General features: G+C 41.9%; 1 protein-coding gene and 1 long non-coding RNA gene across 2 annotated transcripts; both read right to left on the bottom strand.

Moving 5' to 3' along the window:
• Positions 1–3,556: 3,556 nt before the first annotated feature.
• On the bottom strand, positions 3,557–17,376 carry LOC142210622 (uncharacterized). The gene is made up of 3 exons (XR_012716992.1): positions 17,104–17,376; positions 7,103–7,198; positions 3,557–4,185 (listed from the first exon to the last, which is right to left on the bottom strand). It is a non-coding gene; the product is annotated as an uncharacterized LOC142210622 (long non-coding RNA).
• A 7,681-nt stretch (positions 17,377–25,057) lies between these two features.
• On the bottom strand, positions 25,058–25,658 carry LOC142209999 (heat shock protein 30C-like). The gene has a single exon (XM_075279031.1). It carries the CDS (start codon positions 25,649–25,651, stop codon positions 25,058–25,060), a length of 594 nt encoding a protein of 197 aa, XP_075135132.1. The 5' UTR covers positions 25,652–25,658.
• Between the last annotated feature and the right edge of the window lie 777 nt (positions 25,659–26,435).

The following is a 26,435-nucleotide window of genomic DNA, read 5'->3' as shown; positions in this document are numbered from 1 at the left end:
CATTTGTTGCTCCCATTCCTACTCCCATTGTTACAACGTCAATTTTGTGCTTGCTCTGGGGGGACCATAGTAGTCTCAATACACTATATTGTGCATGAACAACATGTAAGAGACGGTCAGATGGCAGTAAATCCCTGTACAGGAGGGTTAGTCTATCGTATTTACAAGCGGCATTACAGTATAGAGCCACTTTAATTCTGACCAAATGATGCTGCATAGGATGTCTTCTCCCCCTGCCCATGAAATTCTTACATGAGGCCCTTCTTATGTTAAGCAGTACCATGCCCCTAATTGTATATAGCAAAATAAAATAGCTCAATCACTAATATAGTAAAATAGCCTGCTGGGAGTTGTAGTTTCACAGCTACATATGAACTCTCCATTCTCAGCCCATTGGATAATACCCCCTCGATTTGGTGTTTCCTTTGGTCCCCATGTTTGGTGGTTTTGTGAGTTATTTAACGTTTCCTATGACATTTTATAAATTCCCCCATTTAAAGGGACCTGTCCTAGTGGCAGATTCCCTTCCCTTTATCCTCTGTACTCTGCTGTTATGAAGGGTTGTGATTTGCATCTGGTCCTGACTCTTATGTCCCAGTTTCTGGATCTCACGTGTGGATATTAAAGTAGTACAACGGTGATTTTATCTAGTGCTTTACTTATGACTCATGGACTCATGTGACTACAGTGAGGTGTTCAGTAGTTACGTCACCTGGAAGGTAGGGGATGGGCCCTGTCATTATAAAGATCATGTGTCTTTTGTGTAACAGGATGTAATACGATACTACATGTCTTTTAATGGACACTAAACCTAAGGTCTATATTCTCTGAATTTGCCCCAACCAATTTCCCCTTAATCTGTATTCCTTTCTCTGTGATGCCGCTGCCAATCTTAGAATTAAGGGTTAGTACCTTGAGGGTGCTCTCTCATTACATTTCAGTGCATTGCATCAAACAGTCGTGTATGGAAGAACACATGCAGTTTTTTCTTCTGCTTTTGAAGTCTCTCCTATATTTGCTTGTGTAATAGCTGGCTCTTCTGTACAAGGAATAATTTCTTGGGGGCAAGGTGCTTTTGATCGTTCAGAGCCCTTCTACTGTGCAGGTGGGTGATCTTTTGGGAGCGGCTTGTAGATTTTACCCAACCAATTTTCCCATAGTCTACATAGAACTGCCATATTTAGATTGGAGCCGAGTTCTAGACCCACTTATCCCAATGAGATCACGTACATGCAAAACATCAATAGTTTTTACTTTCTGACTGTACTGTAAGCTCTGTCAATCACCTGTTGTGAATGGTGGTCCCAATATAAGCTATATATAGATGATACCTGTCATTGTAACCCTGCCTGTGCTAATACTGAGGTGATTCCTACAGGACAAGCCCCACTAGGATTAATAATACTCTGTAGGATTTTAGGATTTTTTCTAAAAATAAAAAAATATTCTTAAATATGTTTAATATAAAAAGTAGTTTAAAAGATTTAAAGTCATTTGTAATCCCACACGCCCTTTCAACAAAGCTTCATCTGAGATAACCTTATTGCTTGGAGCGCCCCCTGCAGTTCTACACGGGGAACTACTTCACTACTGATCATCAATCACACCGCTAATGTAATGAAGCAGGAGAATAAAGGCCAAAGGTATGGATACCTCAGTCTATGTTCACATTTGCAATTGGAGTCCCCTGCAAGGAGAACTTTTCACTGGTTTCCATATAAAACCAGAGGAAACACGATGAGCCCTGGACCAGGTGTCTGTGGGTAACAGGTTTTTAAGCAAACAAGTTCTCTGTTTTTTTGGGTCCCCATGCAGTCCTGAACAATGGAGACCCAAAAAATTCTAGCATCAGAAACCGAAACTATTTTGTTAGTAGATTGTGATATTTGCCCTCCCTTCTACAGCTGAGTTCACACTGAGTTTTTTGGTCGCCTCAAAATCCAGACCAAAAAAGACAGCGTTTCTTTTTTCCGGGAGCAGTTTGTTCCTGGAGAAAAGAATGGACATGCTCAGTCTTTAGGCAGCTTGTGCCTCTCGAATCCACCTGAAGACACTCCCGACTAGGCCCATTCATTTGGGCCTAATCCGGAACGGAGTGCTGCGACTGGATGCCGTTGCACTACATCGGCATCCAGTTGTAGCTGCCCCGTATTTTGGACCGGAACCTGATGCGGCTTTCACATCAAATTCTGATCCAAAATACTCCGTTTGAACTCAGCCTACATTTTGTGAGGCTCAGCAGAGTAATATACACTCACCGGCCACTTTAGTAGGTACACCTGTCCAACTGCTCATTAACACTTAATTTCTAATCAGCCAATCACATGGCGGCAACTCAGTGCATTTAGGCATGTAGACATGGTCAAGACAATCTCCTGCAGTTCAAACCGAGCATCAGTATGGGGAAGAAAGGTGATTTGAGTGCCTTCGAACGTGGCATGGTTGTTGGTGCCAGAAGGGCTGGTCTGAGTATTTCAGAAACTGCTGATCTACTGGGATTTTCACGCACAACCATCTCTAGGGTTTACAGAGAATGGTCCGAAAAAGAAAAAACATCCAGTGAGCGGCAGTTCTGTGGGCGGAAATGCGTTGTTGATGCCAGAGGTCAGAGGAGAATGGCCAGACTGGTTCGAGCTGATAGAAAGGCAACAGTGACTCAAATAGCCACCCGTTAAAACCAAGGTAGCCAGAAGAGCATCTCTGAACGCACAGTACGTCGAACTTTGAGGCAGATGGGCTACAGCAGCAGAAGACCACACCGGGTGCCACTCCTTTCAGCTAAGAACAGGAAACTGAGGCTACAATTTGCACAAGCTCATCGAAATTGGACAATTGAAGATTGGAAAAACGTTGCCTGGTCTGATGAGTCTCGATTTCTGCTGCGACATTCGGATGGTAGGGTCAGAATTTGGCGTCAACAACATGAAAGCATGGATCCATCCTGCCTTGTATCAACGGTTCAGGCTGGTGGTGGTGGTGTCATGGTGTGGGGAATATTTTCTTGGCACTCTTTGGGCCCCTTGGTACCAATTGAGCATCGTTGCAACGCCAAAGCCTACCTGAGTATTGTTGCTGACCATGTCCATCCCTTTATGACCACAATGTACCCAACATCTGATGGCTACTTTCAGCAGGATATTGCGCCATGTCATAAAGCTGGAATCATCTCAGACTGGTTTCTTGAACATGACAATGAGTTCACTGTACTCCAATGGCCTCCACAGTCACCAGATCTCAATCCAATAGAGCATCTTTGGGATGTGGTGGAACGGGAGATTCGCATCATGGATGTGCAGCCGACAAATCTGCGGCAACTGTGTGATGCCATCATGTCAATATGAACCAAAATCTCTGAGGAATGCTTTCAGCACCTTGTTGTATCTATGCCACGAAGAATTGAGGCAGTTCTGAAGGCAAAAGGGGGTCCAACCCGTTACTAGCATGGTGTACCTAATAAAGTGGCCGGTGAGTGTATGTTTTCTTCTGGAAGAAGGGACAGGAGATTATAAAGAAATGACCAGACATTTGTAATATATATATAGATCACAGGTGGCCATTTTCCATTCAACAGGCTAAACATATTCCTTTTTATTGCTCGATTTAACAATTTTTTGTTTTACTTTTTAGAAATTTCTGGTGTTGACAGGGTGCAGGCCATTAAGAGCAGTAACAGAAAAAAATGCCCACTTTGCCTGAGTTTCCTTAGCATTGTAAGAGTACACACAAGTATAGATGGACAACACAGATCCACAAAGGAGATCCTTTCAATCGATCATTTAAAATAAGAAAAAAAATATATATATCTTCAGCCTTTTTTTTTTTCTCCACACCCTGGTGTTGGTCATCTCTCCTGTTGAACTTTTTTTTTTTTCTCCTAATGCCGAATCTGCAAACAATTATACATGGGAAATCAGATAAATTCTAAAAGTATAGTTTTATAGTGGTCATCATGGTTCCGAGGTGTTGGCGGTTTCATCCGAGTCTTCGTATGGCTCATTGACAGGGGAAGTTTTACAGGATAGTGTAACATAGGTGACTAGTGTCTGGGACACGATTAAACGGCGCACCATCACGTGGAGCCAAAGCTCATCCATCTGTCTGTCCCAAGAGAATGGTCGGATTTGAAGGGGACTAGATGGGGAAGTGGAGGACTCGGAACACACAGACCATTTCAGGAATAACAACCTGTTGAGGAGATAAGGGAAAAAAAAAAAGTCACTTGTTTTTGTTGTTACGAAGCACATTTTGAGATAGATTTTTTTTTTTTATAAATCCACCTAGAGTTGCATTCACATTTCGGCTGGTTGTTGTTGTTGTTGTTGTAATAGAGAGGCGGATGCCGGGGACGGTTAGACGCCAGCACAGATGCCAGCAACATCGCTATGCTTCTGCCCTGCATGAAGCCAGCAGCGGCAGGAGCGGAATAACAGCATCGCTTCTGCCGCTGCTGGCTTCATGCAGGGCAGAAGCATAGCGATGTTGCTGGCGTCTGTGCATCTGTGCCGGCGTCTACACTCCCCGGCATCCGCCTCTCTATTACAGCGGATGCCGGGTCACATATTCACATATGCATAAGACAAGCGGCGAGATGCCGCTGACCCTGCGTGCGCACTCATATACCAGTCTAGCCTTCACAATGCGAATACAGACCCGGCATCCGCTGTAATAGAGAGAGGCGGATGCCAGGTCTGTATTCGCATTGTGAAGGCTAGACTGGTCTATGAGCGCGCACGCAGGGCCAGCAGCATCACGCAACAAAGCCGGAAGACAGAAGATTTTGCAACAACGAAGACTGGTGAGTATGCGACGTGGGACAACCCCTTTAATTCTTGCAAAGGATGCAAATCACCAGAGCAAGCTCTGTACAAACACTGAGCAAGCAGAGAATGATGGGAGGTATCAACCCTGATGCCCACAGTAGAGTGGCTGGAGATATACTATAGTATATACTCAGGGGCAACATACTGTATGACATGTAACGTAAACACATACTGGGGCAGATTTACGCCAATTTTATTTAGCAGTTTCCTTCAACAATGGGGTAATGAAGATTGGACATCTCCCCCAGTGACTCTACAGGCACCTCTCCTCCTTATGTCTTGTAGGCCAGCTTTCTCCTATACGCCACATCGGTTGGTGCAAGAGGAGTATAGATGGGGGCTGGTCTGGGAGCTGTACAAAGGAGGTCTGTATAGATGGGGGTCTGTATACAGTAGGAGTCTGGTCTAAGGTCTGTATAATTAGGGGCTTGGTCTGAGGTCTATATTTTATTAAATTGAGATCTTATCCTAGGATATAAAACAAAGAGAAACTTCCAGAAGGTGTCTGCCATCACTGCAGTATTCCATCAATCTAGGCTTTATGGCAGAGTGACCAGAATGAAGCCTCCTCTCAGGAAAAGGCACATTAAAGCCCATCTGGTCTTTCCAAAAAAAAAGCACCTATAAGGGAAAAACAGAATTCTCTGGTCTGCTGAAACCGAGACTGATCTTTTTGGCCTCATTTCTCATGTCTGGAGGAAACCAGGCACTGTTCATCACCATCTCTACAGTAAAGCATGGTGGTGGTAGCATCATGCTATGGGGGTGTTTTTCAGCAACTGGGATAGGGATATTGGCCAGGGTTGAGGAGAAGCTGAATGGATCAAAGTACAGAGATATTCATAGTGAAAACCTTATCCAGAGTGCTCTAGACCTGATACTGGGCTGAAGGTTACCCTTCCTACAAGCCAAGAGAGGAGTGGCTTAGGGACAGCTCTGTGAATGTCCTTGAGTGGCCCTGACTTTAATCCAACGGAATATCATTGGAGAGACCTGGACTTCACCAATGGTCCCCAGCCAGCCTGACTGAGCATGAAAGCATCTGCAGAGAAGAATGTGCAAACCTTGAGACATCATACTCAAGAAGACTGGTGAATTGCTACAAAGGTGCTTCAACTAAGAACTGGTAAAGGGTCTGCATTTTTATGTCAATGCAAAATTTTAGTTTTTACTTTTCAATAAATTAGTAGAAGTTTCTAAGATTCTGTTTCAATTTTTTCAGTAGGGGGTTACTGAAAGCAGAATGATGGGGGTGGGGACACATGAATTCTTTATTTTAGCACATGGTGGTAATATAAAATGTGAAAAAGTGAGAGTATGAAGACTTTCTGAATGCATTGTATATGGGGGAGTCTAGTCTGGAGTCTGTATAAAGGACAGGTGTGGGGTTTGTATCTTTAGTGAGGACACTTGTATTTGTGTATGGTGTCTAGGGCGTAGTCTTTTAATTTTGGGATAGGCTAAAGGGGGTCATATGTAGCTTTCTATGATTTAAATAGCATTTGTTGGGGGGGTATGTCTAATATAAATGGGCAGGGTATAAAGTATCAATTGCCCTCTTTGAATCTCTCTTATGGAAGTATATTTATGGTCCCCCAACTATAACATGGCATATACAGTATAATAGATATAGCAGGATGGCCTTCTGGTCCACTCAGAGATCAGGTGCGACATCCCCTATAGCAATATCTCATACAATCTTTTTCCTGTATGCTTAGATGGCTCAGCACATTTTTCCCTTCCCACACTCTTTGCATCCCTTGTAGGATAAAATGTGACATAACCCTCTGATAATTACCGTATTTTTCGGACTATAAGAGGAAAATATAATTTGGTTCTTAGGCTATTGCTGGACACCTCCTGCTCGGCCTGAAGAAGACACCCGCCTGGTGTCGAAACGCGTAGCCATTTTAAACTGTTGTTCATGTCCTTGGAGCAATAAATAGAACCAATTCATCTTAACCATCCACATCGTGATTTTTATACTCAAGTCTATTTTGAATTTGCTGCCATTAGCGCTCTGTCCTTTCCCGGTTTTTCTATATATCCTTTCCTAACGTGTTCTTTATATTACTAGTGTCTCCTTATGTAGTAAAGGGGCACCTAGGACCCCTAAGGGAGCAGTACCTGTTGTGGCCACTACCTCTGCAACCCCCACAACTATGGGCCTTTGCCAATAACCCCTTGTCTCTGGTTTCCATAACTGATCCTTGTTCTCACGAGTTAGTTATTCCCTTGCGCCATCTCATAGTCCTCCATGTGGTCGCATGCAATGCTCTTACCTCACCATATGTTAGATTTGCAGTCCCAGAGATTTCATACATTCTTTATAGGCTTGAATTAGATCCTGGCAGTTTTCTTCTCCTTTTTCTGCTGCACTGCAGATACATGGAAACAATCCACAAGTTACTATCAAAATTCTGTCTGTATATGGAGATATTACACAGCGTGTACTTGTTCATTTTATCCCATGTCTAACCTCTACATCCAGAAAGAGGATAAAACCAGACCACTATGATTTTCAATCCAGTGTCGAGAAAAAATCTATATATTAAACATACGGTCTTGTTTGCAATGGGACCCTATGGTAAGGCACTGTATGTCCTGCATATACATTAGGTATGGAACCACTTATGCTACATTTACATCTGTTCCAAAATGTCTGATCATATTCGTTCAGAGGCAAAAGAATGGTAAAACAGTTTGCCTAATGACAGACACAAACAAATACTGGGACTATATTAACCATAATGGCTATTTTTTTTATTATTTTTTTTTTAAATCATCAGACAAAAAGAGTTGGGGTGCAGGACTTTTTTGTCCAGGATTTCTGATGGCTTTGCCCCAGACAAACACCAGATGAAGATGTGAATATAGCCTTAATCTGCCTACTTGGTACTTAGTAGGTCCTCACAGAGTTTTTCACATCACTGAGTCCTGGCACCCAAACTACCTATCCTTATGGTTGTGATCAAGAGAAGACAGCTTACTTACAGGTAGCTCCTGGGCTCACTTGTGTACACCACATGTAAGGGTCCAGTACTTTGCTTCAGGGCTTAACATACTCAGTGCTATATCGCCATCTTGTGGCACAGTGCTGCAATGTCACTTTTTTTTTCTGTAAACTAAAATTGTGCTGATCCCTATAGAAATCCATTCTTGTTTGACTTCTACAGTGTGGGAAATACAGTGTCAAACTATAAAATGACTCTGGCAAAGCACTGAATCAACAAGGGAATTTATGGAAATATGAGGCCCTGCCGCCTGAGAGCTAACAGGAATATCAGGATAATCCTGAACGCAGCCTTGGACGTGACCAGAGTACAATATACTATGTAATTTGTACAAACTCTATAAGACACTGAATTAACAGGGACATAAACAGATACATAATGAACAGGGGCAATACTGCAAAGGGAGATCCTATAACCCGAGAGATAACACAATCACGGAATGCAGCTTTAGATGTGACTGTAATATTATAATATATTATGTAACTCAGGAATACTGCACAACTCTGCTGGGATAATAGAGAAATCCTGCACGGCAAAAAAAATAAAAATAAATAAATTCTGGAGAATACTGAATTCAGAACTGGATGTGACTAGAGTATAAGACCATCATAAAAGATTAGTGCAAAAGATAGTAAAGATAGTTATAAAGCAATACAAATACAGTGAGCATAGAATAATGTCTCAGTATAGGTTTTCACAACATCTGCACAGTAACAAGAAGAATGTGATTGGTTCTTAGAAGCAGATCCATTGGGTTATCAGGTCCAAATAGATGATGTTATAAGCTCTCAATAACCCCCTCCCATGTGCGACTAATATGAGATCAGTTCCGGAATCCAGAAACCTGTTCCAGAACATTCTTAGCGTGATACCCTCAGGTCTGACTGTGCTTTTAATTTCCTGCTCGGCTTACAGACAGCAAGGGCATACACTAGGTCATGGAGCAGATGGCACAAGACACTAGAACCCTGGTGTGCACATCTGCAAAATGCATAGGGTTAATCCTGCATTTAGTGTGCCACTGTCAGCGAGTGAACGAGACCCCCCTTAGGTATGGTTATGTGGCCCCCTTATTACTAGTTCAGTCGGTGTTAATGGGTTTTCATTTTTGGCTGGAGATAGAGTAGATTACGTTTGTGCTGTACATCTCCTCCTTGTATATGTCAGGCAGATAGTGGGATGAGGGGAGACTTGTATCTATAGATAAGCAGGTTAACTGCGCCTGCAGTCACAGGATAGGCATAGTAGTAGAAGCCTGTTTTCTGGAAATAAAGCTTCATTATCACATCACTAACTGTCCTGTAATTTTCTAATTTACTTTCCAGACTAAGACTACCACGGGCCCTGGGATGTACGAAGACTGTGGCCCCCCAACAAGATGAAGATTTCAGGGCCTTCCAAATGTACTGATGAATTGTCACGTGAATAAGAATTTATAGGAATGTTCATTCTCAATCACTTCTCAGGGTTAGGTGGGGGAAATACATTGTGCATGCAATGCGTACAACATGGGATGCTACCGAACCCAAGGATTAGGTAAATGCAGGCAAAGGCCTTGTTAGAGATGGCCGCAGAGTATTCAGACACATCAGAACACAGATGCACATTTCATTTCCTTATGCTCATACAGCATATGAGGAGCATTGTGCATCTGTTCTAACGTAGTGGTTCTGAACAGGGACGGATTAAGACTACCATGATCCCTGGGCTGTATGAAGATGGTGGGCTGCCGACCAGGCTAAAGTTTCTTCTGAATGATCATTCCTAGCAATGTTTATTTTCAATCAATTCCCAATGCTAGGCTGTTTTTATACATTGTTTATGCAGAGCATTCATGTACCCGGGATGCTGCCGAACCCACACATCAGATGAGCATAGGCAACTATCATTTTAGTTTTAAAGATCAGAAGGTACATGAGGGGGGGACTTGACTGTGAAAGAGCAGCCGACTCCCTTAGGGCCCTTTCACACTACTGATACGCTGCCTGATTCTGAACGTTAAAACACTGTCAGAATCAGCGCGTATAAAGCAGATCCCATTCATTTCAATGGGGAGCCAGCATACAAGTACTCCCCGTTGAAATGAATGGGCTGCTTTTTACTCTACGAGCGCTCCCATTGAAGTGAATGGGAAGCGCTCGTGTGTACGGCTCGGACTGAGCCGAGCGCCGGGCCCCTTCACACGGCGAGCCGTACACGCGAGTGCTTCCCATTCACTTCAATGGGAGTGATCGTAGAGTAAAAAGCAGCCCATTCATTTCAATGGGGAGTACTTGTATGCTGGCTCCCAATTGAAATGAATGGGATCTGCTTTATACGCGCTGATTCTGACCGTGTTTTAACATTCAGAATCAGGCAGCGTATCAGTAGTGTGAAGGGGCCCTTAAAGTTGCTGAGGATGTAAAGAGGCAGTCATTGCCTCCTTACATCCTTACATGCCTCTTAAACAGTCGGCACCCCAAGATGGTACATTTTACCTACACTGACACATTGAAGCATATTATTGCTACAGCAGAGAGATTTGCAAGGTTGATATGTTTAGCTCATAGGTGATTCTCAAATCTGGATACAATTATATTAATATACATTGAATTATATTACATTAATTCAAGAGGTTGTCCAACTCAATTTATTGATGACCTATACTCAAGATCAGTCATCAATAAGAGATCAGTGCGGATCTATCACCCGGATCCCTGTCAATCAGCTATTTAAAGGAGCTGAGGTGCACATAACAGCGCCGTGACCCCTTCACTGGGTACAATCACACACCGTTTGTTTCATAGTGGCTGTGCAATGTAATTGTTTTGTCTAATTCAATTCTATGAGATGAGATTACAATTACATGACATGGTCACTAAGAAACGGTGTGAGACGTTAACAGTGAAGAGGTCACGGCACTTGTATAGGTGCCGCAGCCCATTTTAACAGGTGATCACTCTGTGTCCCAGGTGTCAGACTGCACTCATCTCTTATTGATGGCCTATCTTGACAAATTGGACAAATCTCTAACAGCAAACAGAGATCTAGGAAACAGCAAGAAAGTTGTCCATGATATTATTATACAGGGCTTGTCTGTAAATAAAACTTTATTGTATGATGAATTTATTTGCTTTGCATTTAATTCCTCACTATAGTCAAGGTCTCTGCTTGCAGTCGGTGAATAGAAACATTATACAAAACCCATACAAATCTAAAAGATGACTGCTACCCCAGCATCCCCTATAGCTGTCTTCTCGCATGCTCTTGTTGGAAATAATTTAGGGTGCTGTAGAAATCCGGGACACCTCCTCTGCTGATAATGAAGCTTGGGGTTGCAATACTTCAATTTGTACTGGGGACAGAACTTGACTGGCCACATTATCCCTGCGTAACTGCACCCTGGCTATCCTGCCCTCTTTATCTGTAGCTAATGAGGCCCAGGCTGACTCAGCAACCCCTCTGCATTATACAGGCTGCGGGTAGGGAGTGTCAGCCCCCGGGGTTGTGCTGTCAGATAAACAGCCAGCTCTCTGTCAGTTTTCATCAGCAACCATGCATACGGACAGCTTCTGGGTGCCAAGTAATCTCCTACATTATGAGCTCCAGAACATGTTCCACACGTTACCTAAACTGAATACAGGGTGCACATACTTTTGTACTGATAGAGTTTGCCTGGAGCAGGATTTTTATTACATTTTTAGAATTAGCGTAAAACAAGGTGTTAACTATGGGCTGCTAAAACTGCTGGTGGACAAGTTGACTAATACAGGGCTATACAGTATATTACAGGTATCTTGTGAGGGACATTTTTGTAAAAGTGACTGCTGCTGTAGCATCTCCGAAACAGGCATGGGGTTTTAAAGACAAAACGTGACTGAATGTGTCATACTACTCTGCAAATAATAGTGCCATACAGTATTCACATAATACTGCAATGCCTGTCCACTGAGTTATACAAAACTGTACTCACACTATACAGCCCTACACGCCACTACTATGCGGTGCCCAGATAATATAGCACACCACCTACCAATTCAACTACCATATAGTGCCCATATAATACTTTCATTCATTGTCTACATCCACATCGTGAAATAATAATGCAAAAATCATCATTTGATGTCTGCAAAAATGTGATGCACAACCATGTAGTATATAAATAAACTTACCACTACACAAAAAAGTAATATTTCAATCCAGTGCCCATATAGTACGGTCATAAATTTATCATATAATATTGTAATACAACACTATACACTTCAGTATTGCAATAGAAACAAACTGTACCTAAATAGTACCACACTACAGTAACTACATAATACTGTTATACAGTGTCCAAGTGATACAACCATACAGGGCCTAAACCAGCAGCATGAAAGTTTCTGGATAATCAGATGCCAGTTACCAGCCACAATCCATACAGTCTTCCTATAGATTTTATATAGGCCTGGCAGTATCCAGTTACTAGGTAGAAAACGGCCAAGTCATTTCATGAGCGGATCATTGTAACCATGGCAATATGCCAGGGTAAATGTGGGTCACATGCAGCTCTGGCCGAGATAGACTAAGAGCCAACACCAGCAGAATATGACATTGTGTATATAAATGGGTATGCTTGTAGATTGCAAAATATCATTGCAAACTGCATTAAGAGATGCCCAGGAAGATGCCAACCTGGTATATAGGAATTCACATATCCCTTTCCAAGTTTCTTGCTGGCAGGTTGACTGTATGGATGCCTGGACTTTGGTTCTCTTTTTGGGTTATAGGCACCCAAATCAGAAAAAAAAAATTCTGTACATTATTACAATGGGCACCATGGAGCTGCAATTTACTTAGCTGGACCCCAATCCAACTGTTGCTATTTTCTTTTTCACTGCTTGAAAGACAAGAGAAAGATTTGTACTACCGCTATGCAGGGGCATTGCTATATGTGGGACATAGCTAGCAATTACTACTGGGCCCTAGACCCTGATAGGGCCCCAAAGGTTCTTCTAACACATGAAATGCACCAATATGGCACCAATGCAAAAGGCACCAATGGCAAAAGGTAAGTAGGGGCCCCATTCTAACAGGAACACATGGAAACAAATCCTCAGCTGAGTAGGCAGGCCCGGTCAGAGTGGATTTTTACCCTTTAGGTCAAGAATGTTTTCCTTCACTGACAGCAAGCAGATTCTGGAAAGGTGAAGGTTGAATGAATAAATCTATTGCAAGTTGCATAATGTTACACAATAGAAAGATACAACGTTACTAAGAAGGGACTGGACGAGCCCTTTCCACACAAGCACATGGTCAGATCAGGGGTTTAGACTTTGACAGCTGGAGAGGCCCTTGCACCTGTAACTTGTGATAAGAGGTCATTGATCTAAACAATAGTTCAGCGGTACCATTCCTAGCATGCCATGCAGGAGCGTATATTCTATTCCTTTGTAATCTATCTATCTATCTATCTATCTATCTATCTATCTATCTATCTATGTATCTCCTATCTATCTATCTATCTATCTATCTATCTATCTATCTATCTATCTATGTATCTCCTATCTATCTATCTATCTATCTATCTATCTATCTATCTATCTATGTATCTCCTATCTATCTATCTATCTATCTATCTATCTATCTATCTACCTTGTCATATCATGCACTTTAGTCATTTCGAGTCTCACACCCTGCGGCTGTGCGCTGTCAGCCTTCAGATGGGAGGCAGTGACAGGCTCCATAAATATAACTGCTGTGTTGGTATTTTCATAAGACTTATATTACTTGTTTACTCCTATGACTCTGAGATCTAGTGATAAATGAATTACAGATTTGCCTATGGGAAGCAGAACCTGTCACTGTCAGGACATGATGGGAGTTGTAGTCTTAATAGTTTGAGAGCCATAGGTTGCAGATCACTATACATGATATAAGATATGCTAAAGGGTGAAAAAAAATTTTTAGGCTAAGACCCCACATTGCTGAAATGCAGCTTTTTTTTGTTGCGTTTTTTTGAGCTGAAGCCAAGAATGACTACAAAAGGGATTGGAAATATATAGGAAGCTCTTATACTTCTAATTTCTGCTCAATCTAGTCCTGGCTTTGGCTCAAAAAACCACAACAAAATCTGCAACAAAAATGCTGTGTTTCCGCAATGTGGGGCCTTAGAAACAATTCATACTTTAGGAACTTATTCACATGACAGGGTTTCACGGCTGTGTTCTTTTAGTTTTTAGCCCCATTTAAATGAATGGATCTGTTCGCACAATCGCTTTTTCAGCAGTCCATGTGTCGGATCTGATAAAAAATAGAACTTGTCATATCATAACATTTTTCATGGCTGAGTACAAGGCATGTGAATAAACTCTAATGAACATGTTTTGTCTTCTGTTGGTTCCTGAGCAATGGCCCAAATAAGCTGCAGCTGACTGGTGTTCGCTGGGTCCCAGGGGAAAGAAGATGGTGGCCAGGACTCGGTACTAGCTTGTAGATATTTCTTAGCAGGCGTATCTTAATCAATGTAGGGTCTCATAAGACTGGTTTGTGTTCTATATGGGGCTGTGATACTGTGGACTACAGCCTGGATTACCTCTGTTTGCCTCCGATATATTACATAGTTACCATCCAGCCAGAATTGTCCTCACAGGTTTGTGTGCTTCAAAATTGAAAAATGCTGATGGTGAATGTACAGAGAATTTTTTTTTTTTTTTTTTGCTGTTCCCTTAGTTTTCACCAGGATCGAAATTGTTAGCACATTCAGCATGGGATGAGTCTAGAATGGAGAGGTATAAATAAGGTGTGACATGGATCCAGAAAGTGGGCTCAGCTCCGGATATGTTAGCTGAGCGACCTGGGGGAATCTTTTGTTCATATTGATAACTTAGACCCTCAAGTATTTCTATCACTGTTTAGTTTTCCACAAAAACAAATTGGGGCAGATTACCTAATCTTGTCTAATAGACAGGTTAACATTAGACTTGACATTCTTAGGCTGAAGCCCAACGTTGCGGAAATGCAATTTTTTTTTGTTGCAAATTTTGCTGCTTTTTTTTAGCCAAAGCCAAAGATGGCTACAGAAGGAATGGGAAAAATATAAAGGAAGCGCTTTTCAATCCACCCCTGCCTTTGGCTCAAAAAAGCAGTGGGCTTGGGCAACACGGTGGCTCAGTGGTTAGCACTGCAGCGCTGCAGTCCTGGAGTTCAAATCCCACCAGGAACAGCATCTGTAAGGAGTTTGTATGTTCTCCCTGTGTTTGCGTGGATTTCCTCCCATTCTATAAAGACATACTGATAGGAGAAAAAAAAAAGCAGATGGCTTACCTTGTGCCTGAATTTTGTGCTAGAATTATTGTCACTTATTTTGCATATCAGTCATGCCCTATTTCTGGGTAGCCGCTCAAATTTTCAGTTAAGATACACCCCTTTGTCCAACAAGGCCAAAAAACACATAAGAAATGTGTTGAACAAGATGTAGGCCATGTTTTTTGCTCTAATGAAGTCAAATTTCGAGTGTATTTAGCGTGTCCTACAAGGGGATGAGACATGGACATGGCTTAACTGGCGGTGACGGGGGTCAAGAGGAAGCTATGTATTCCAGCAAAATTCTGGTATGAAGTAAACCAAATAGTAGGTAGTGTAAACCTGGACTAGGCCGTACAAAGAGACATGGAAAGAGGCATACCTTTCCGAGAGGGGACGATGCTTATGATGCTACAATATGTACCCGAACCAATGCAAAATTGTGGTGCAAAGTAAACTAAAACATGTGACATTGTGTGACAGTGGTGCTCCCCATATCAACCTCTCAGATATTAAGATATATTGATAATATGCACACATATCATATTTTACAATTTTGTTTTACGCTATACGATACTGAATCCACTTTGCTGCCAACCCCCCCCCCTCCCCCCCGTAAGAGTATTTTCTATAATATATAAAAATTCCAGTTTTGACCCAGTTTCAGGCTAATGATGCCCATGGAATTGTATTTGGAGCGACACAGAATCAATGATTATAAATAACATTTTCCAGGAACAGGAAATAATCCTGCCAGGAAGTGGAATTGTGGGCAAATATATACAAGAGATGGCAGATAGACGGCCAGACTCACGGCTAGAAGTCATCCAACATATAAATGACATACTATTAGTTATTTTCCCGGCCCCCAGTGTCATCTACTAACAAATACAAGTTGCAGACGACATACATTATTATAAAACAAGCAGTGACGTTGTGGAATAATTTCGACATTGTGAATATTCTTAGTACTGTCCCTTTAATTGCCTCATACGTCTCCCTTCCTCAGGTTTCGGTATGTCGCCTGCATACGTTATATAAACCCAGAGAAACAAAGATACATCCCAACATCTGTATTCCATATATGCAAAGAGAAAGCAGAATAATGTGGAATCTTCCACAGATCAAACGTCAGGGTGCTTATAATAGACACCCTTATTTCAGAGGTCTGCCAGAATATGTCTGACTAATGGTGGATGATAGTCTTTAATAGACCAGATAAATCCGGATTAAATTACTAATCTACAACTGTATAATCTAATGAATTATATAATCTAGAACTGGATTTATATCTCCTCTACTCAATCTGCCATTTTAGGGAGGCAGTCATTTTGTGTTAACCAGTCTGATATCCTATCTATCTATCTATCTATCTATCTATCTATCTATCTATCTATCTATCTATCTATCTATCATCTATCTATCTATCTATCTATCTATCTATCTATCTATCTATCTATCTATCCATTTTATATAATGGTGTGTTATATACATGTATTTAGTTTATTTTCATTAAAACCTCAGTCCAGACAAGGTCACGTACTCAGGCAAAAATCTCAAAAATTTGTGCAGACAAAAAGTGACGGGACTTTGGAGTCAAGGGCATTAGGGACAAGGCTGCAAATAAAACCAGGGTGTCAGACATTTCCAGAAAATATCATTTTCTTCTCTTCTGTTTGTTATACTGTTTTAATTTTACAGATTATGAGTATAGATATTTGACAAGACCTAATGAAAAATATTTTCAGTATGAACCTATATGATAATACGTAAAAATTGCTGGCGCAGTTAATAATTATCATAAATGCGGGCTAATAATTCTAATAGTATACAGTATACTATTGTACAATGTAACAGAGTGTCTAACATGCAGCAAAGTGTGCCATATTATCATAATGTGATAAAATATAACATAATATAATGCGACGTAATATAATATACAGATTCAAATATCTATATGGTTCGCTAACCTTTGATTTCTCATATACAAATGGGTCACTTACCATTTTTCTATGGCCGCTTTTAGTTCAGTGCAGGGGTTCTCGGCAGGCGTTGTGTTGACCTCCTCTACAGTCGGCGCTGATTCTTCGGCTGGAGCGTCGGACATCTTTACTGCTAGATTGTGTCAATGCGAAGAGCTGGGAACTCTTAGCACACGATGGTACTTTTAGGAGCTATGTATATGCGTGACTGGCCTAACTCTCCCCCTTCGGTCCCTATCTATGTCTGGTAGGCAGTGGACTGAGAGAATTTTGTCATACTGAAAGGAGGTAGAGCTGGGCCAGCCCATCAGCAGGGAGGGGTGATAAGAGGACAGAGGTCTAGGAGAAGAGCTTGTTTCCTACTAACCTGATCATCATTAGTTCCCAAAGCTAAAAAACAAAAAAGATTTGGCACCTGGGAAAAAAAGTAATGGTTATGGTGTTGTGCGGTGAAGTCAGTCGATCTGGCTGATAACAGGGAACAGTAGATCACGTTTAACTCTACAGAGCATGTCGATAAAATGCATTGCAGAAGAGTGTAGCTTTAAAATGCGTCCTCTCTAATGTAATATATATATGAAGCAAGAGCATGATCTTGAAATTTGTCACATGACACATTAGAGCAGTTAACAATCTATAGGATTTTATTGAATTATAAGACATACGGTGAGATTTGCTTGAAATAACTCTGGCATAATTTGTGCCAAAAACCCGACCTATAAGCTTTATGGCACATTTCCTATGTGTTATTTTGCCCGTGTATAATAGGGACTACTAAGAAAAGGGACATGACTAAACGTGTGCACAATAAGAAAAATTCTGACGCATGGTAAGCCAACTACTATGTGGTATAAGCGTAGACTAGACAGTATAATGATGCACCAGCATTAGCAACTAAATAATAGCCCCTGGGGATAAACCAGAATCTTCTTTAGATTATCTAGTCTAAATTTACACTGTGTAACCTATTAGACGAGATTAGTTAATCTAGCCCAACATATTTTTATGGAATTTTTCCATGGAAAACAGAACAGGGGTAAGAGTATTTGAGGGTTTGTAAAATGGGCAGCCGATTGTGAACCCATTGTGCTACCAAACCTTTTATCTTTGGACCACCTTTCAGGGGATTGTTTAAGCAGACTCCCTGGTATTCACCCTTCAACCTTCCTATGGGGATCTGTACTTTGCTGCGAGGTGTATGCCACGTCACTACTTCTTGAGGTGATCCCAGTGTTGGTTGCAGTTGACTAGGCAAGTCAAGGATTATGGTGCATAAAGACTGGTAACAAAGGTACTAAATCAGGAACAGGACAAAATCTCCAAATTACAGAGGCAAGGTCCAGGGGCGTAACTAAAGTCTTGTGGGCCCCGATGCAATCTTTTGTCCAGGGTCCCCTACCTCATTCCTAAAGCGAATTCTTAATAGTGATGGTTAGGGGAGCTAAGGAGTTTAATCATCCTTACTGTGGTTAGGATAATCTGTGGATCTCCTTGGCTTATGGAAGCTGCAATCTCAATACTGATGCCAGTGCTTATGGGCCCCCTAAGTCTTGTGGGCCCCGATGCGACTGCATCCTCTGCACTCCCTCAAGTTACGCCCCTTACCAGGTCTAAGACAGGAATACAAAGCATTACATCAGGACAGGTAGCAGAGCTACATACAAAACAGAAGCCTGTAAACCATAGGTAGCAGAGGTATAAACCTAACAGAAGCCTGTAGACCACAGGTATCAGAGATGCATACATGGCAGATGGAAGGACATGTGTCCAAACATATCAGAGGGAGGAACATGCTTTCAAACAGCGCAAAGGGGAGGAAATGTATCCAAGCATGGCAGACAAAAGGATGTGTCCAAGCATATTAGATGCAGGGACATGTATCCAAAAATAAATACAGGGAGAAGGACAGTTGTGCCCACACAGACAGGAATACATGAGAGAGAGGAACGAATGTGTCCACAGTATTACTAACATGACTTCCATGAAACAGAAACATAACTCAGATATACAGATACAAGAATAGCATAGCATACAGTTATAAAACGGAGATCATGAAACAGACAGCTGCAGCACTGCAAAAGCAGTATGTAGCCAGAGAAGCAGACACCTATACACACACGGGCAGACAGGGATTGGCAGAAGGAAGTTTAGCAGCAGTTCTTCCTTAAAGAAAAAGCAGTGTGTGCAACCAAGTAGCTAGGTCTACTAGAAAAAAGTAGAAAATCAGAAAGTGCAGATCGCAGGCATTAAAATCTACAAGTTATCATTGTGCACAAATGATCCAGTCCTAAACTATTAAATGCAGGTTCAAAACAAAGTTGTCAGCTGGCATAAGCTGATCCTCAACAGGCAGAAATGACCAACGGTAGAAAGGCTGGCTATGTGACTTAATATTAGGAAGCCTTGTAGTAACTGCCAAAAGGACAGCTTTTTTAGCAGCAACACTTTATGGGTTTGGTCCTGTTGAATGTTCTAACAATTTAGATTCTGCTTCATTCTTACAAAGTTTCTAGCAGGGAAAAAAATTATTTCTGTACGTTCAGCATTATTTAGTAAACCTTTGAAGCTCACTGACCTGTGAGGACATTTCTGTGCTGGGCTGTGCATGACTGTGGTTGGGGGATGCAGTTAGAGTGGACTGAGTAAACCAGTAACAGTCTGTGAGCCGTGTCCAATAGTATCAGCAATTTTACAAAATCCTTGAAGAAACTGGTGGACAATAAAACCATGTTACTAGAGATGAGCGAACAGTGTTCGATCAAATAGCTATTCGATCGAATATCAGGATGTTCAAGATATTCGATTCCAATCGAATACCACGCGGCAAACACAGTAAAAATTCGTATCCCCTCCCACCTTCCCTGGCGCATTTTTTGCACCAATAACTGTGCAGGGGAGGTGGGACAGGAACTACGACAATGTAGGCATTGAAAAAAAATTGGAAAAAGCCATTGGCTGCCGAAATCAGGTGACCTCTGATTCATAAGAATAGTGTTGGCCATGTTCGTTTCATTTTAGTTTTGGAGAGATAGGGAGAGCTTGTTCTCAGGGCGATACACTGATTTTAGCGTTTTAAAACAGCTTTATTCTCCCCGCAAGGCCAAACTCACCCCAAGGGCCAAAAAGTAAAACACTACTGGTGCAAGGCTCTACTCACCCCAAGGGCCAGAAAGTAAAACACTGCTGGTGCAAGGTTCTACTCACCCCAAGAGCCAAAAAATAAAACACTGCTGGTGCAAGGCTCTACTCACCCCAAGAGCCAAAAAATAAAACACTGTTGGTGCAAGGCTCAACTCACCCCAAGGGCCAAAAAGTAAAACACTGCTGGTGCAAGGCTCTACTCACCCCAAGGGCCAAAAAGTAAAACACTGCTGGTACAAGGCTCTACTCACCCCAAAGGCCAAAAAATTAAACACTGCTGGTACAAGGCTCTACTCACCCCAAGGGCCATAAAATTAAACACTGCTGGTACAAGGCTCTACTCACCCCAAAGGCCAAAAAATTAAACACTGCTGGTACAAGGCTCTACTCACCCCAAGGGCCATAAAATTAAACACTGCTGGTACAAGGCTCTACTCACCCCAAGGGCCAAAAAGTAAAACACTGCTGGTGCAAGGCTCTACTCAACCCAAGGGCCAAAAAGTAAAACACTACAGCTGGTGCAAGCTCTACTCACCCCAAGGGCCAAAAAGTAAAATACTGCTGGTGCAAGGCTCTACTCACCCCAAGGGCCAAAAAGTAAAACACTGCTGGTGCAAGGCTCTACTCACCCCAAGGGTCAAAAAGTAAAACACTGCTGGTGCAAGGCTCTACTCACCCCAAGGGCCAAAAAATTAAACACTGCTGGTACAAGGCTCTACTCACCCCAAGGGCCAAAAAGTAACAAAAACACTGCTGGTGCAAGGCTCTACTCACCCCAAGGGCCAAAAAGTAAAACACTGCTGGTGCAAGGCTCTACTCACCCCAAGGGCCAAAAAGTAAAACACTGCTGGTGAAAGGCTTTACTCACCCCAAGGGTCAAAAAGTAAAATACTGCTGGTGCAAGGCTCTACTCATCCCAAGGGCCAAAAAGTAAAACACTGCTGGTGCAAGGCTCTACTCACCCCAAGGGACAAAAAATAAAACACTGCTGGTGCAAGGCTCTACTCACCCCAAGGGACAAAAAATTAAACACTGCTGGTGCAAGGCTCTACTCACCCCAAGGGCCAAAAAATAAAACACTCCTGGTGCAAGGCTCTACTCACCCCAAGGGCCAAAAAATAAAATACTCCTGGTGCAAGGCTCTACTCACCCCAAGGGGCTAACATTCGGCTGGTTAAAGGCTCAACTCACCCAAAGGGCCTAACATTCTGCTGGTAAAAGGCTCAACTCAATTAAAGGTGCAAAGTTTAGATGGCTTCTTTCGAAACCGAGGGTGACTCCTTTCGGTAAAATCTGATGGCTGTTTCCAGCCCTGATTATCCTGGTTGATCTTGTTCAGTAATGAGGCCAGCTCAGCATGAGGATCTTGTACGTTAGGTTGTCCATGCCCACTAATGTTCATGAAGACTCAAACACAGTAAATGTTCTTATTTTTCTCCAATTTAATCTCTGAATGAACTGCTCTGAAAGATGGCCTAGGCACTGCTGCAATGGCAATCACTGGCTTTTTCTCAACTGACCCACTTCTCCACCTCCATTAAGAAATCACGCAATCTACATAGGGCACTGTTACCCTTCGAATGTCTTTGCCTCTCCTTGGTAGCCCCTTTTCATGCTATCTCGCTGGTCTATAACCTGCTACTAGAAGACTCTACTGATCAACTGCCAGCCTATGCGGAGAGTTCGGAGCGAGAGTTGGGGATTTCATTCCCTCCAGATGCATGGTCCTCTGCCTTTTGGGCATGCTACAAGTTTTCTCTTTCTTGTAAGGAACAAGAAACTAACTACAAGATTTGTTCTGTCCTCCACAAAATCTATCCCTCCCCCTTGGATTGATGTTGGAGATGCAATACTGATCGGGGTATGATGGCGCACATCTGGTTGGACTGTTCTCTCTTGCTCCCTTTTTGGATGGAAGTCCATTTTCGTGGTAACCGGTATTGCTCCGGAGGACAACCCTGCCCCTCTCCTCCTTTACATATTCCCCAGGGAATACTTAGATTTATGCTAGTTGTAGCTCAAACAGTCATCCCCAGTTTGTGGAAATCCTCATCCCCTCCTTCCCTAGCATCCTGACTGCATGCAGAAGACGGAAAGCTGTCAGAGTGGGTCCAGCTGTGAGCGGCGGTGAGTGTTTTATGCTCTCCGCCGCAAAACCGTTTTTTTTAAATCGGACACAGAGTACTGCATGTCCGACTCTGTGTCCGAATTTAAAAAACTGGTTTTGCGGTGGAGAGCATAAAACTCTCATGGCCGTACATCTTTCAAACCCATTCTAATACTCTGCTGACTTTAAGTCCTCCTTTGCTCCCTCTTCCTCCTGATACCCTCAGCACTTCTGCCTATCCTCCTTTTTACCCTTTCCCTGTACCCTCTGCTGTTTTACTCCTGCTGACCTTTTCCTATACCCCTGTACTCCAGGACTCCCCCCTGGTGGTGGTCCCTCCACTCCTGCTACCTACTTTTTCCCCTTATTCCTCTTTGGGTTGCACATCCCCCAATGTTCACTCTGTGTTATGATTGTTTTGTTTTTTGCCCTGATGCACCCTCTCAGCAGTTGTTTCCCCCTGATATCTCTCTGCTTCCCTTTCCTCCTGCCCCTCATTCATATGCAGTTGTGATATATGTTGTTTTTCCTTTTATGCAAAACATAAGCAGAGGCGAAATATAAAAAAAAAGGCGATACAGAACTTCTGATTTTTTTTTTTCTACTGCTACGGCATTCATTGTATGGAAAAACTAGCTTTATAGGCTTGTAGACCGGGCATTGTTGGGCACAGGGATACCTATTGTGCAGCAGTTTTTTTGTTTTGTATGTGTTCTACGGAAAGGGGGAATAGGAAATTTTAATTTTTATTTTTTACATTTTTTAAAACTTTTTTTTCATTATATTTTTTTTACTGTTTTATTAGCCCCTCTAGGGGGCTTGAACCTGCAATAATTTTATTGCAAGTCCTATAGACTGCATTTCAACTGGGAAATTCACTACATAACTATTGAGGCTGGTCATAGACTGGGATCTCCCAGCTACCATAGGAACAGGTTGGTTCTAGCAATCTTGCCGGTCTGAAACGGAAAAGGGGGCACTTACTATACTTTGAGTGAAAGTACATGTGATTCTACAGTTTCCAAATAGTCAGCTTTGGAGCCCCATTTTTTATGTAGATCACTGGTATATTCCTATGGAAATTAGATTAAATGTGCTTTGTCCAAGAATCTAGAGCTGAGACCAAAGCCCATATACAGTATATATATGTAGTATATTCAGGGGTAGATATACCATTGCTGTAGCCTCTGCTGCTGCATAGTGGCCCATTTGGTCAGGGGGCCCTATCACCTTAACAGCATTTTTCTACTGTCTATTAGACTGCAGGTAAATGCCTGAGGTAATAAACTTATGGTTAACAATTACTGGTGGATTGTTAGCGAGAGGGGTTTCTGTACGCTGAGCTATTGCTCTTTATGCACAGGGTCAGATAACCATTCTTTTGCTCTCATCCATCACAGATGCAGATGGATCCACTTCCTATGAGTGTCCTTCTCATTCACCCCAATGTAAAAACATGAGGGATGCCTTCTTCCGTCATGTTGCATACTCTTCTAACAGAATTAAATGTCCTGCATGCAGAACGTTTTCTTCTGTTGCAGAAGTAAACAAACATGATGGAAGAAGGCATCAGTCATATTGTTTACATTAGTATCAATTGTGAATGGACAGAGACAGAGAGGGCTTCATCTGTGTCCTTTACTCTGCTGCAGTTAATGTCCGTTACTGTCATCCTATGATATATGACAGCAATGGACATTAATAACAGTAGTGTGATTGTAGCCTAATTGAGATTAGGTTCATAAACAATTTACTGCTGACAGACTCCCTTTAAGGTTTTTGCGCTCTAGTTTCTTTTAGATTGCCCTCTGTAAAGGACATGCTCCTAAATATGGTGAGCAGAGATTTTTTTTATAGCTTACATACCTGACTACATTATCAGTGCTTGAAATCTTCTTCTCCTGTACCTCTGTGCCAGCACATTTTTTTTATGTTTGCTCTGCCAGGTCACCTTTCTCATATATTGAGTGAATCCAGACTGGCAGGCTGGTTAAGACGACATTGATTTGGATGTTTTATTTGTCTGACCTCATTTGTATGATAAATGTATTAGATATTTTTCTAAATTTCTTCCCTATCAGGCTGCCAGATCTTGATGACGGTTGCAATTTCTCAACAGCAGGAGACCCGGAGTTTTTTGGTTTTTTTAATAGAATGCTACTACCGCTCTCTACTGATTAAATATGGTATAGCAGCCTTAGCTTATACTTTTGTTATCTTTACATTAACAAAAGAAAAAAATATGAAGACACATAACTTTTTAAATTCAATTTATATGTTTAGATTTATTACCATCAGTATCTACTGTATAATACAGACATTGATATTAACTGATCACTGATGTTAGAGACATCTAAAAGTACAGAGATCCAAGCATAATTGATAGAATGAATGTAGAAGATTAAACCTCTTATTTTATGTACACAGCAGATTATACAGTTCAGTAAGAAAATAAAATTCCTCCCAAAATTGGATTGCTATACAGCTGTTAGGCTCAAGGGAATGGGGAAGCAGTTGTCCTCTTTGTTATGGGCTACTGGTGTTGGTTCCTCATATTCTGGGGTGGTCATTAGAAGGCTTTATGATGAGTTTTACTCTGAAGCATACTCTTCTCTATTGACAATGTCCCTCATACTTGTTAGGAGTTGCAGAAAAGATTAGATTCATTAGTAATGATACAAGTCACTGGGCAAGATAGAACATTTAGGTGACCATAAATGCAGTGGGCTATTGCAGGTTCCACTGTCCACGGCTTGAGGTTTGGCCTACATGGATGGGAACAAGTCTCTCCTGTACAGCTGGCAGCGCCAGACTTTTTGTCTGAATGTAGAGTTGGCCATCACTGGAAAAAGAGCACAGCACGTCCTCAGGATTCACATCTTCTGGAAGCTCGGCTTCTCTCTTAAAATCCCGAAATTCATGGTGGGTGCCACCATCCTCGGTCTCTATTGTTTTGTCGCGTTTACCAGTCACCGTCAGTCTTCTGCCTTCTGTTTTCACAGTAAGCTCTTCAGGAGAAAAAGGACTCACATCCATTGTCAGCTCAAACTTTTCCTTTCTTGGTTTGACCAATGCAGGAGAGTTGGTCACTGCGGCTAAAGAGTTCCTGTTCCAGGTTGGACCTCTTCTCATATCTACATCCAGTGGTGCCAACAGTTGAGGATTCTGGTGGAAGTGTTGCATCCTCCTCTCAAGTTCAGTCCTCATGTTCATCATTTCTTCATCCAGCTGTCTGGCGAGGAGATCAATGTCTGGTTCTGGTGCCATAGAAAGATTCCTGTAAGGGTTGTATGAGTATCGGAATTGCCTATAAGGATACATCTTAATTTCCTTGATGAAGCTGGTGACAGGATGCCCTGGTGTCTGATCGTTGACTGCTCAGTACTGTAGGATGCCCTGTTCATGTGTCTTATATATCCACTCATAATAGTCCTAATTAATAAGTGTGAGAAGAAGGGATGACAGCTTATTCATGAATAATTTATGAGGCATTGGTTAAGTCATACCCAAATTACATAGACCAGGGTGTGACATAACCAGTCAAGGGGAATGTTTTGTCACGAACATTGCTGTACTTACTAGAATTTACTTTTGGTACTGAGAAAAAGTGATGGTCTATACCACAAAAACCCTTCTTAGAATAGTAGTATCCAACATTTGGTTACCCCTTACCCTTCTCATTTGTTGTAGGTGTGATTCCATTTTTTATTAGCTAAGATGTACAGAGAAGGAGCCATCTTTATGTTCAACACTGTCCATGGGAATGAGGATGGGATAAACGGAGCTGGGGCCACCTTCCATATTTTCCACTTTTTGCCCCATTCAAAATATATTAGTTCAGACCTAGGCCCCGATTATATAAAACTGGCATGTCATATGCTTTTCTTTTTTTTACAAAAAGAAAAAAAAAATGTTGAAATTATTTGTACTAAATTTAAGTAATGGCACACACTTCAATTCATAAACTTGGCACATTTTGGACTGCTTCGAAAATAGAAAATTATATCTACACCTGCTATGAACAGGCTTTATTTATTTCCAAAAAAGTGTAATATTCTGACTTTCAACTCAATAAATTTGACTCACTAGATGTGTAGATTGCTCC

This window comes from Leptodactylus fuscus, chromosome 6 (assembly GCF_031893055.1).
Source record: "Leptodactylus fuscus isolate aLepFus1 chromosome 6, aLepFus1.hap2, whole genome shotgun sequence".
Classification (NCBI taxonomy): domain Eukaryota; kingdom Metazoa; phylum Chordata; class Amphibia; order Anura; family Leptodactylidae; genus Leptodactylus; species Leptodactylus fuscus.
This window is presented reverse-complemented; position numbering and strand designations above follow the sequence as displayed.

Excerpts from the sequence above, each read along its gene's own strand:
- LOC142209999 (XM_075279031.1), bottom strand. The coding sequence starts at position 25,651 with ATGTATCCTTATAGGCAATTCCGATACTCATACAACCCTTACAGGAAT.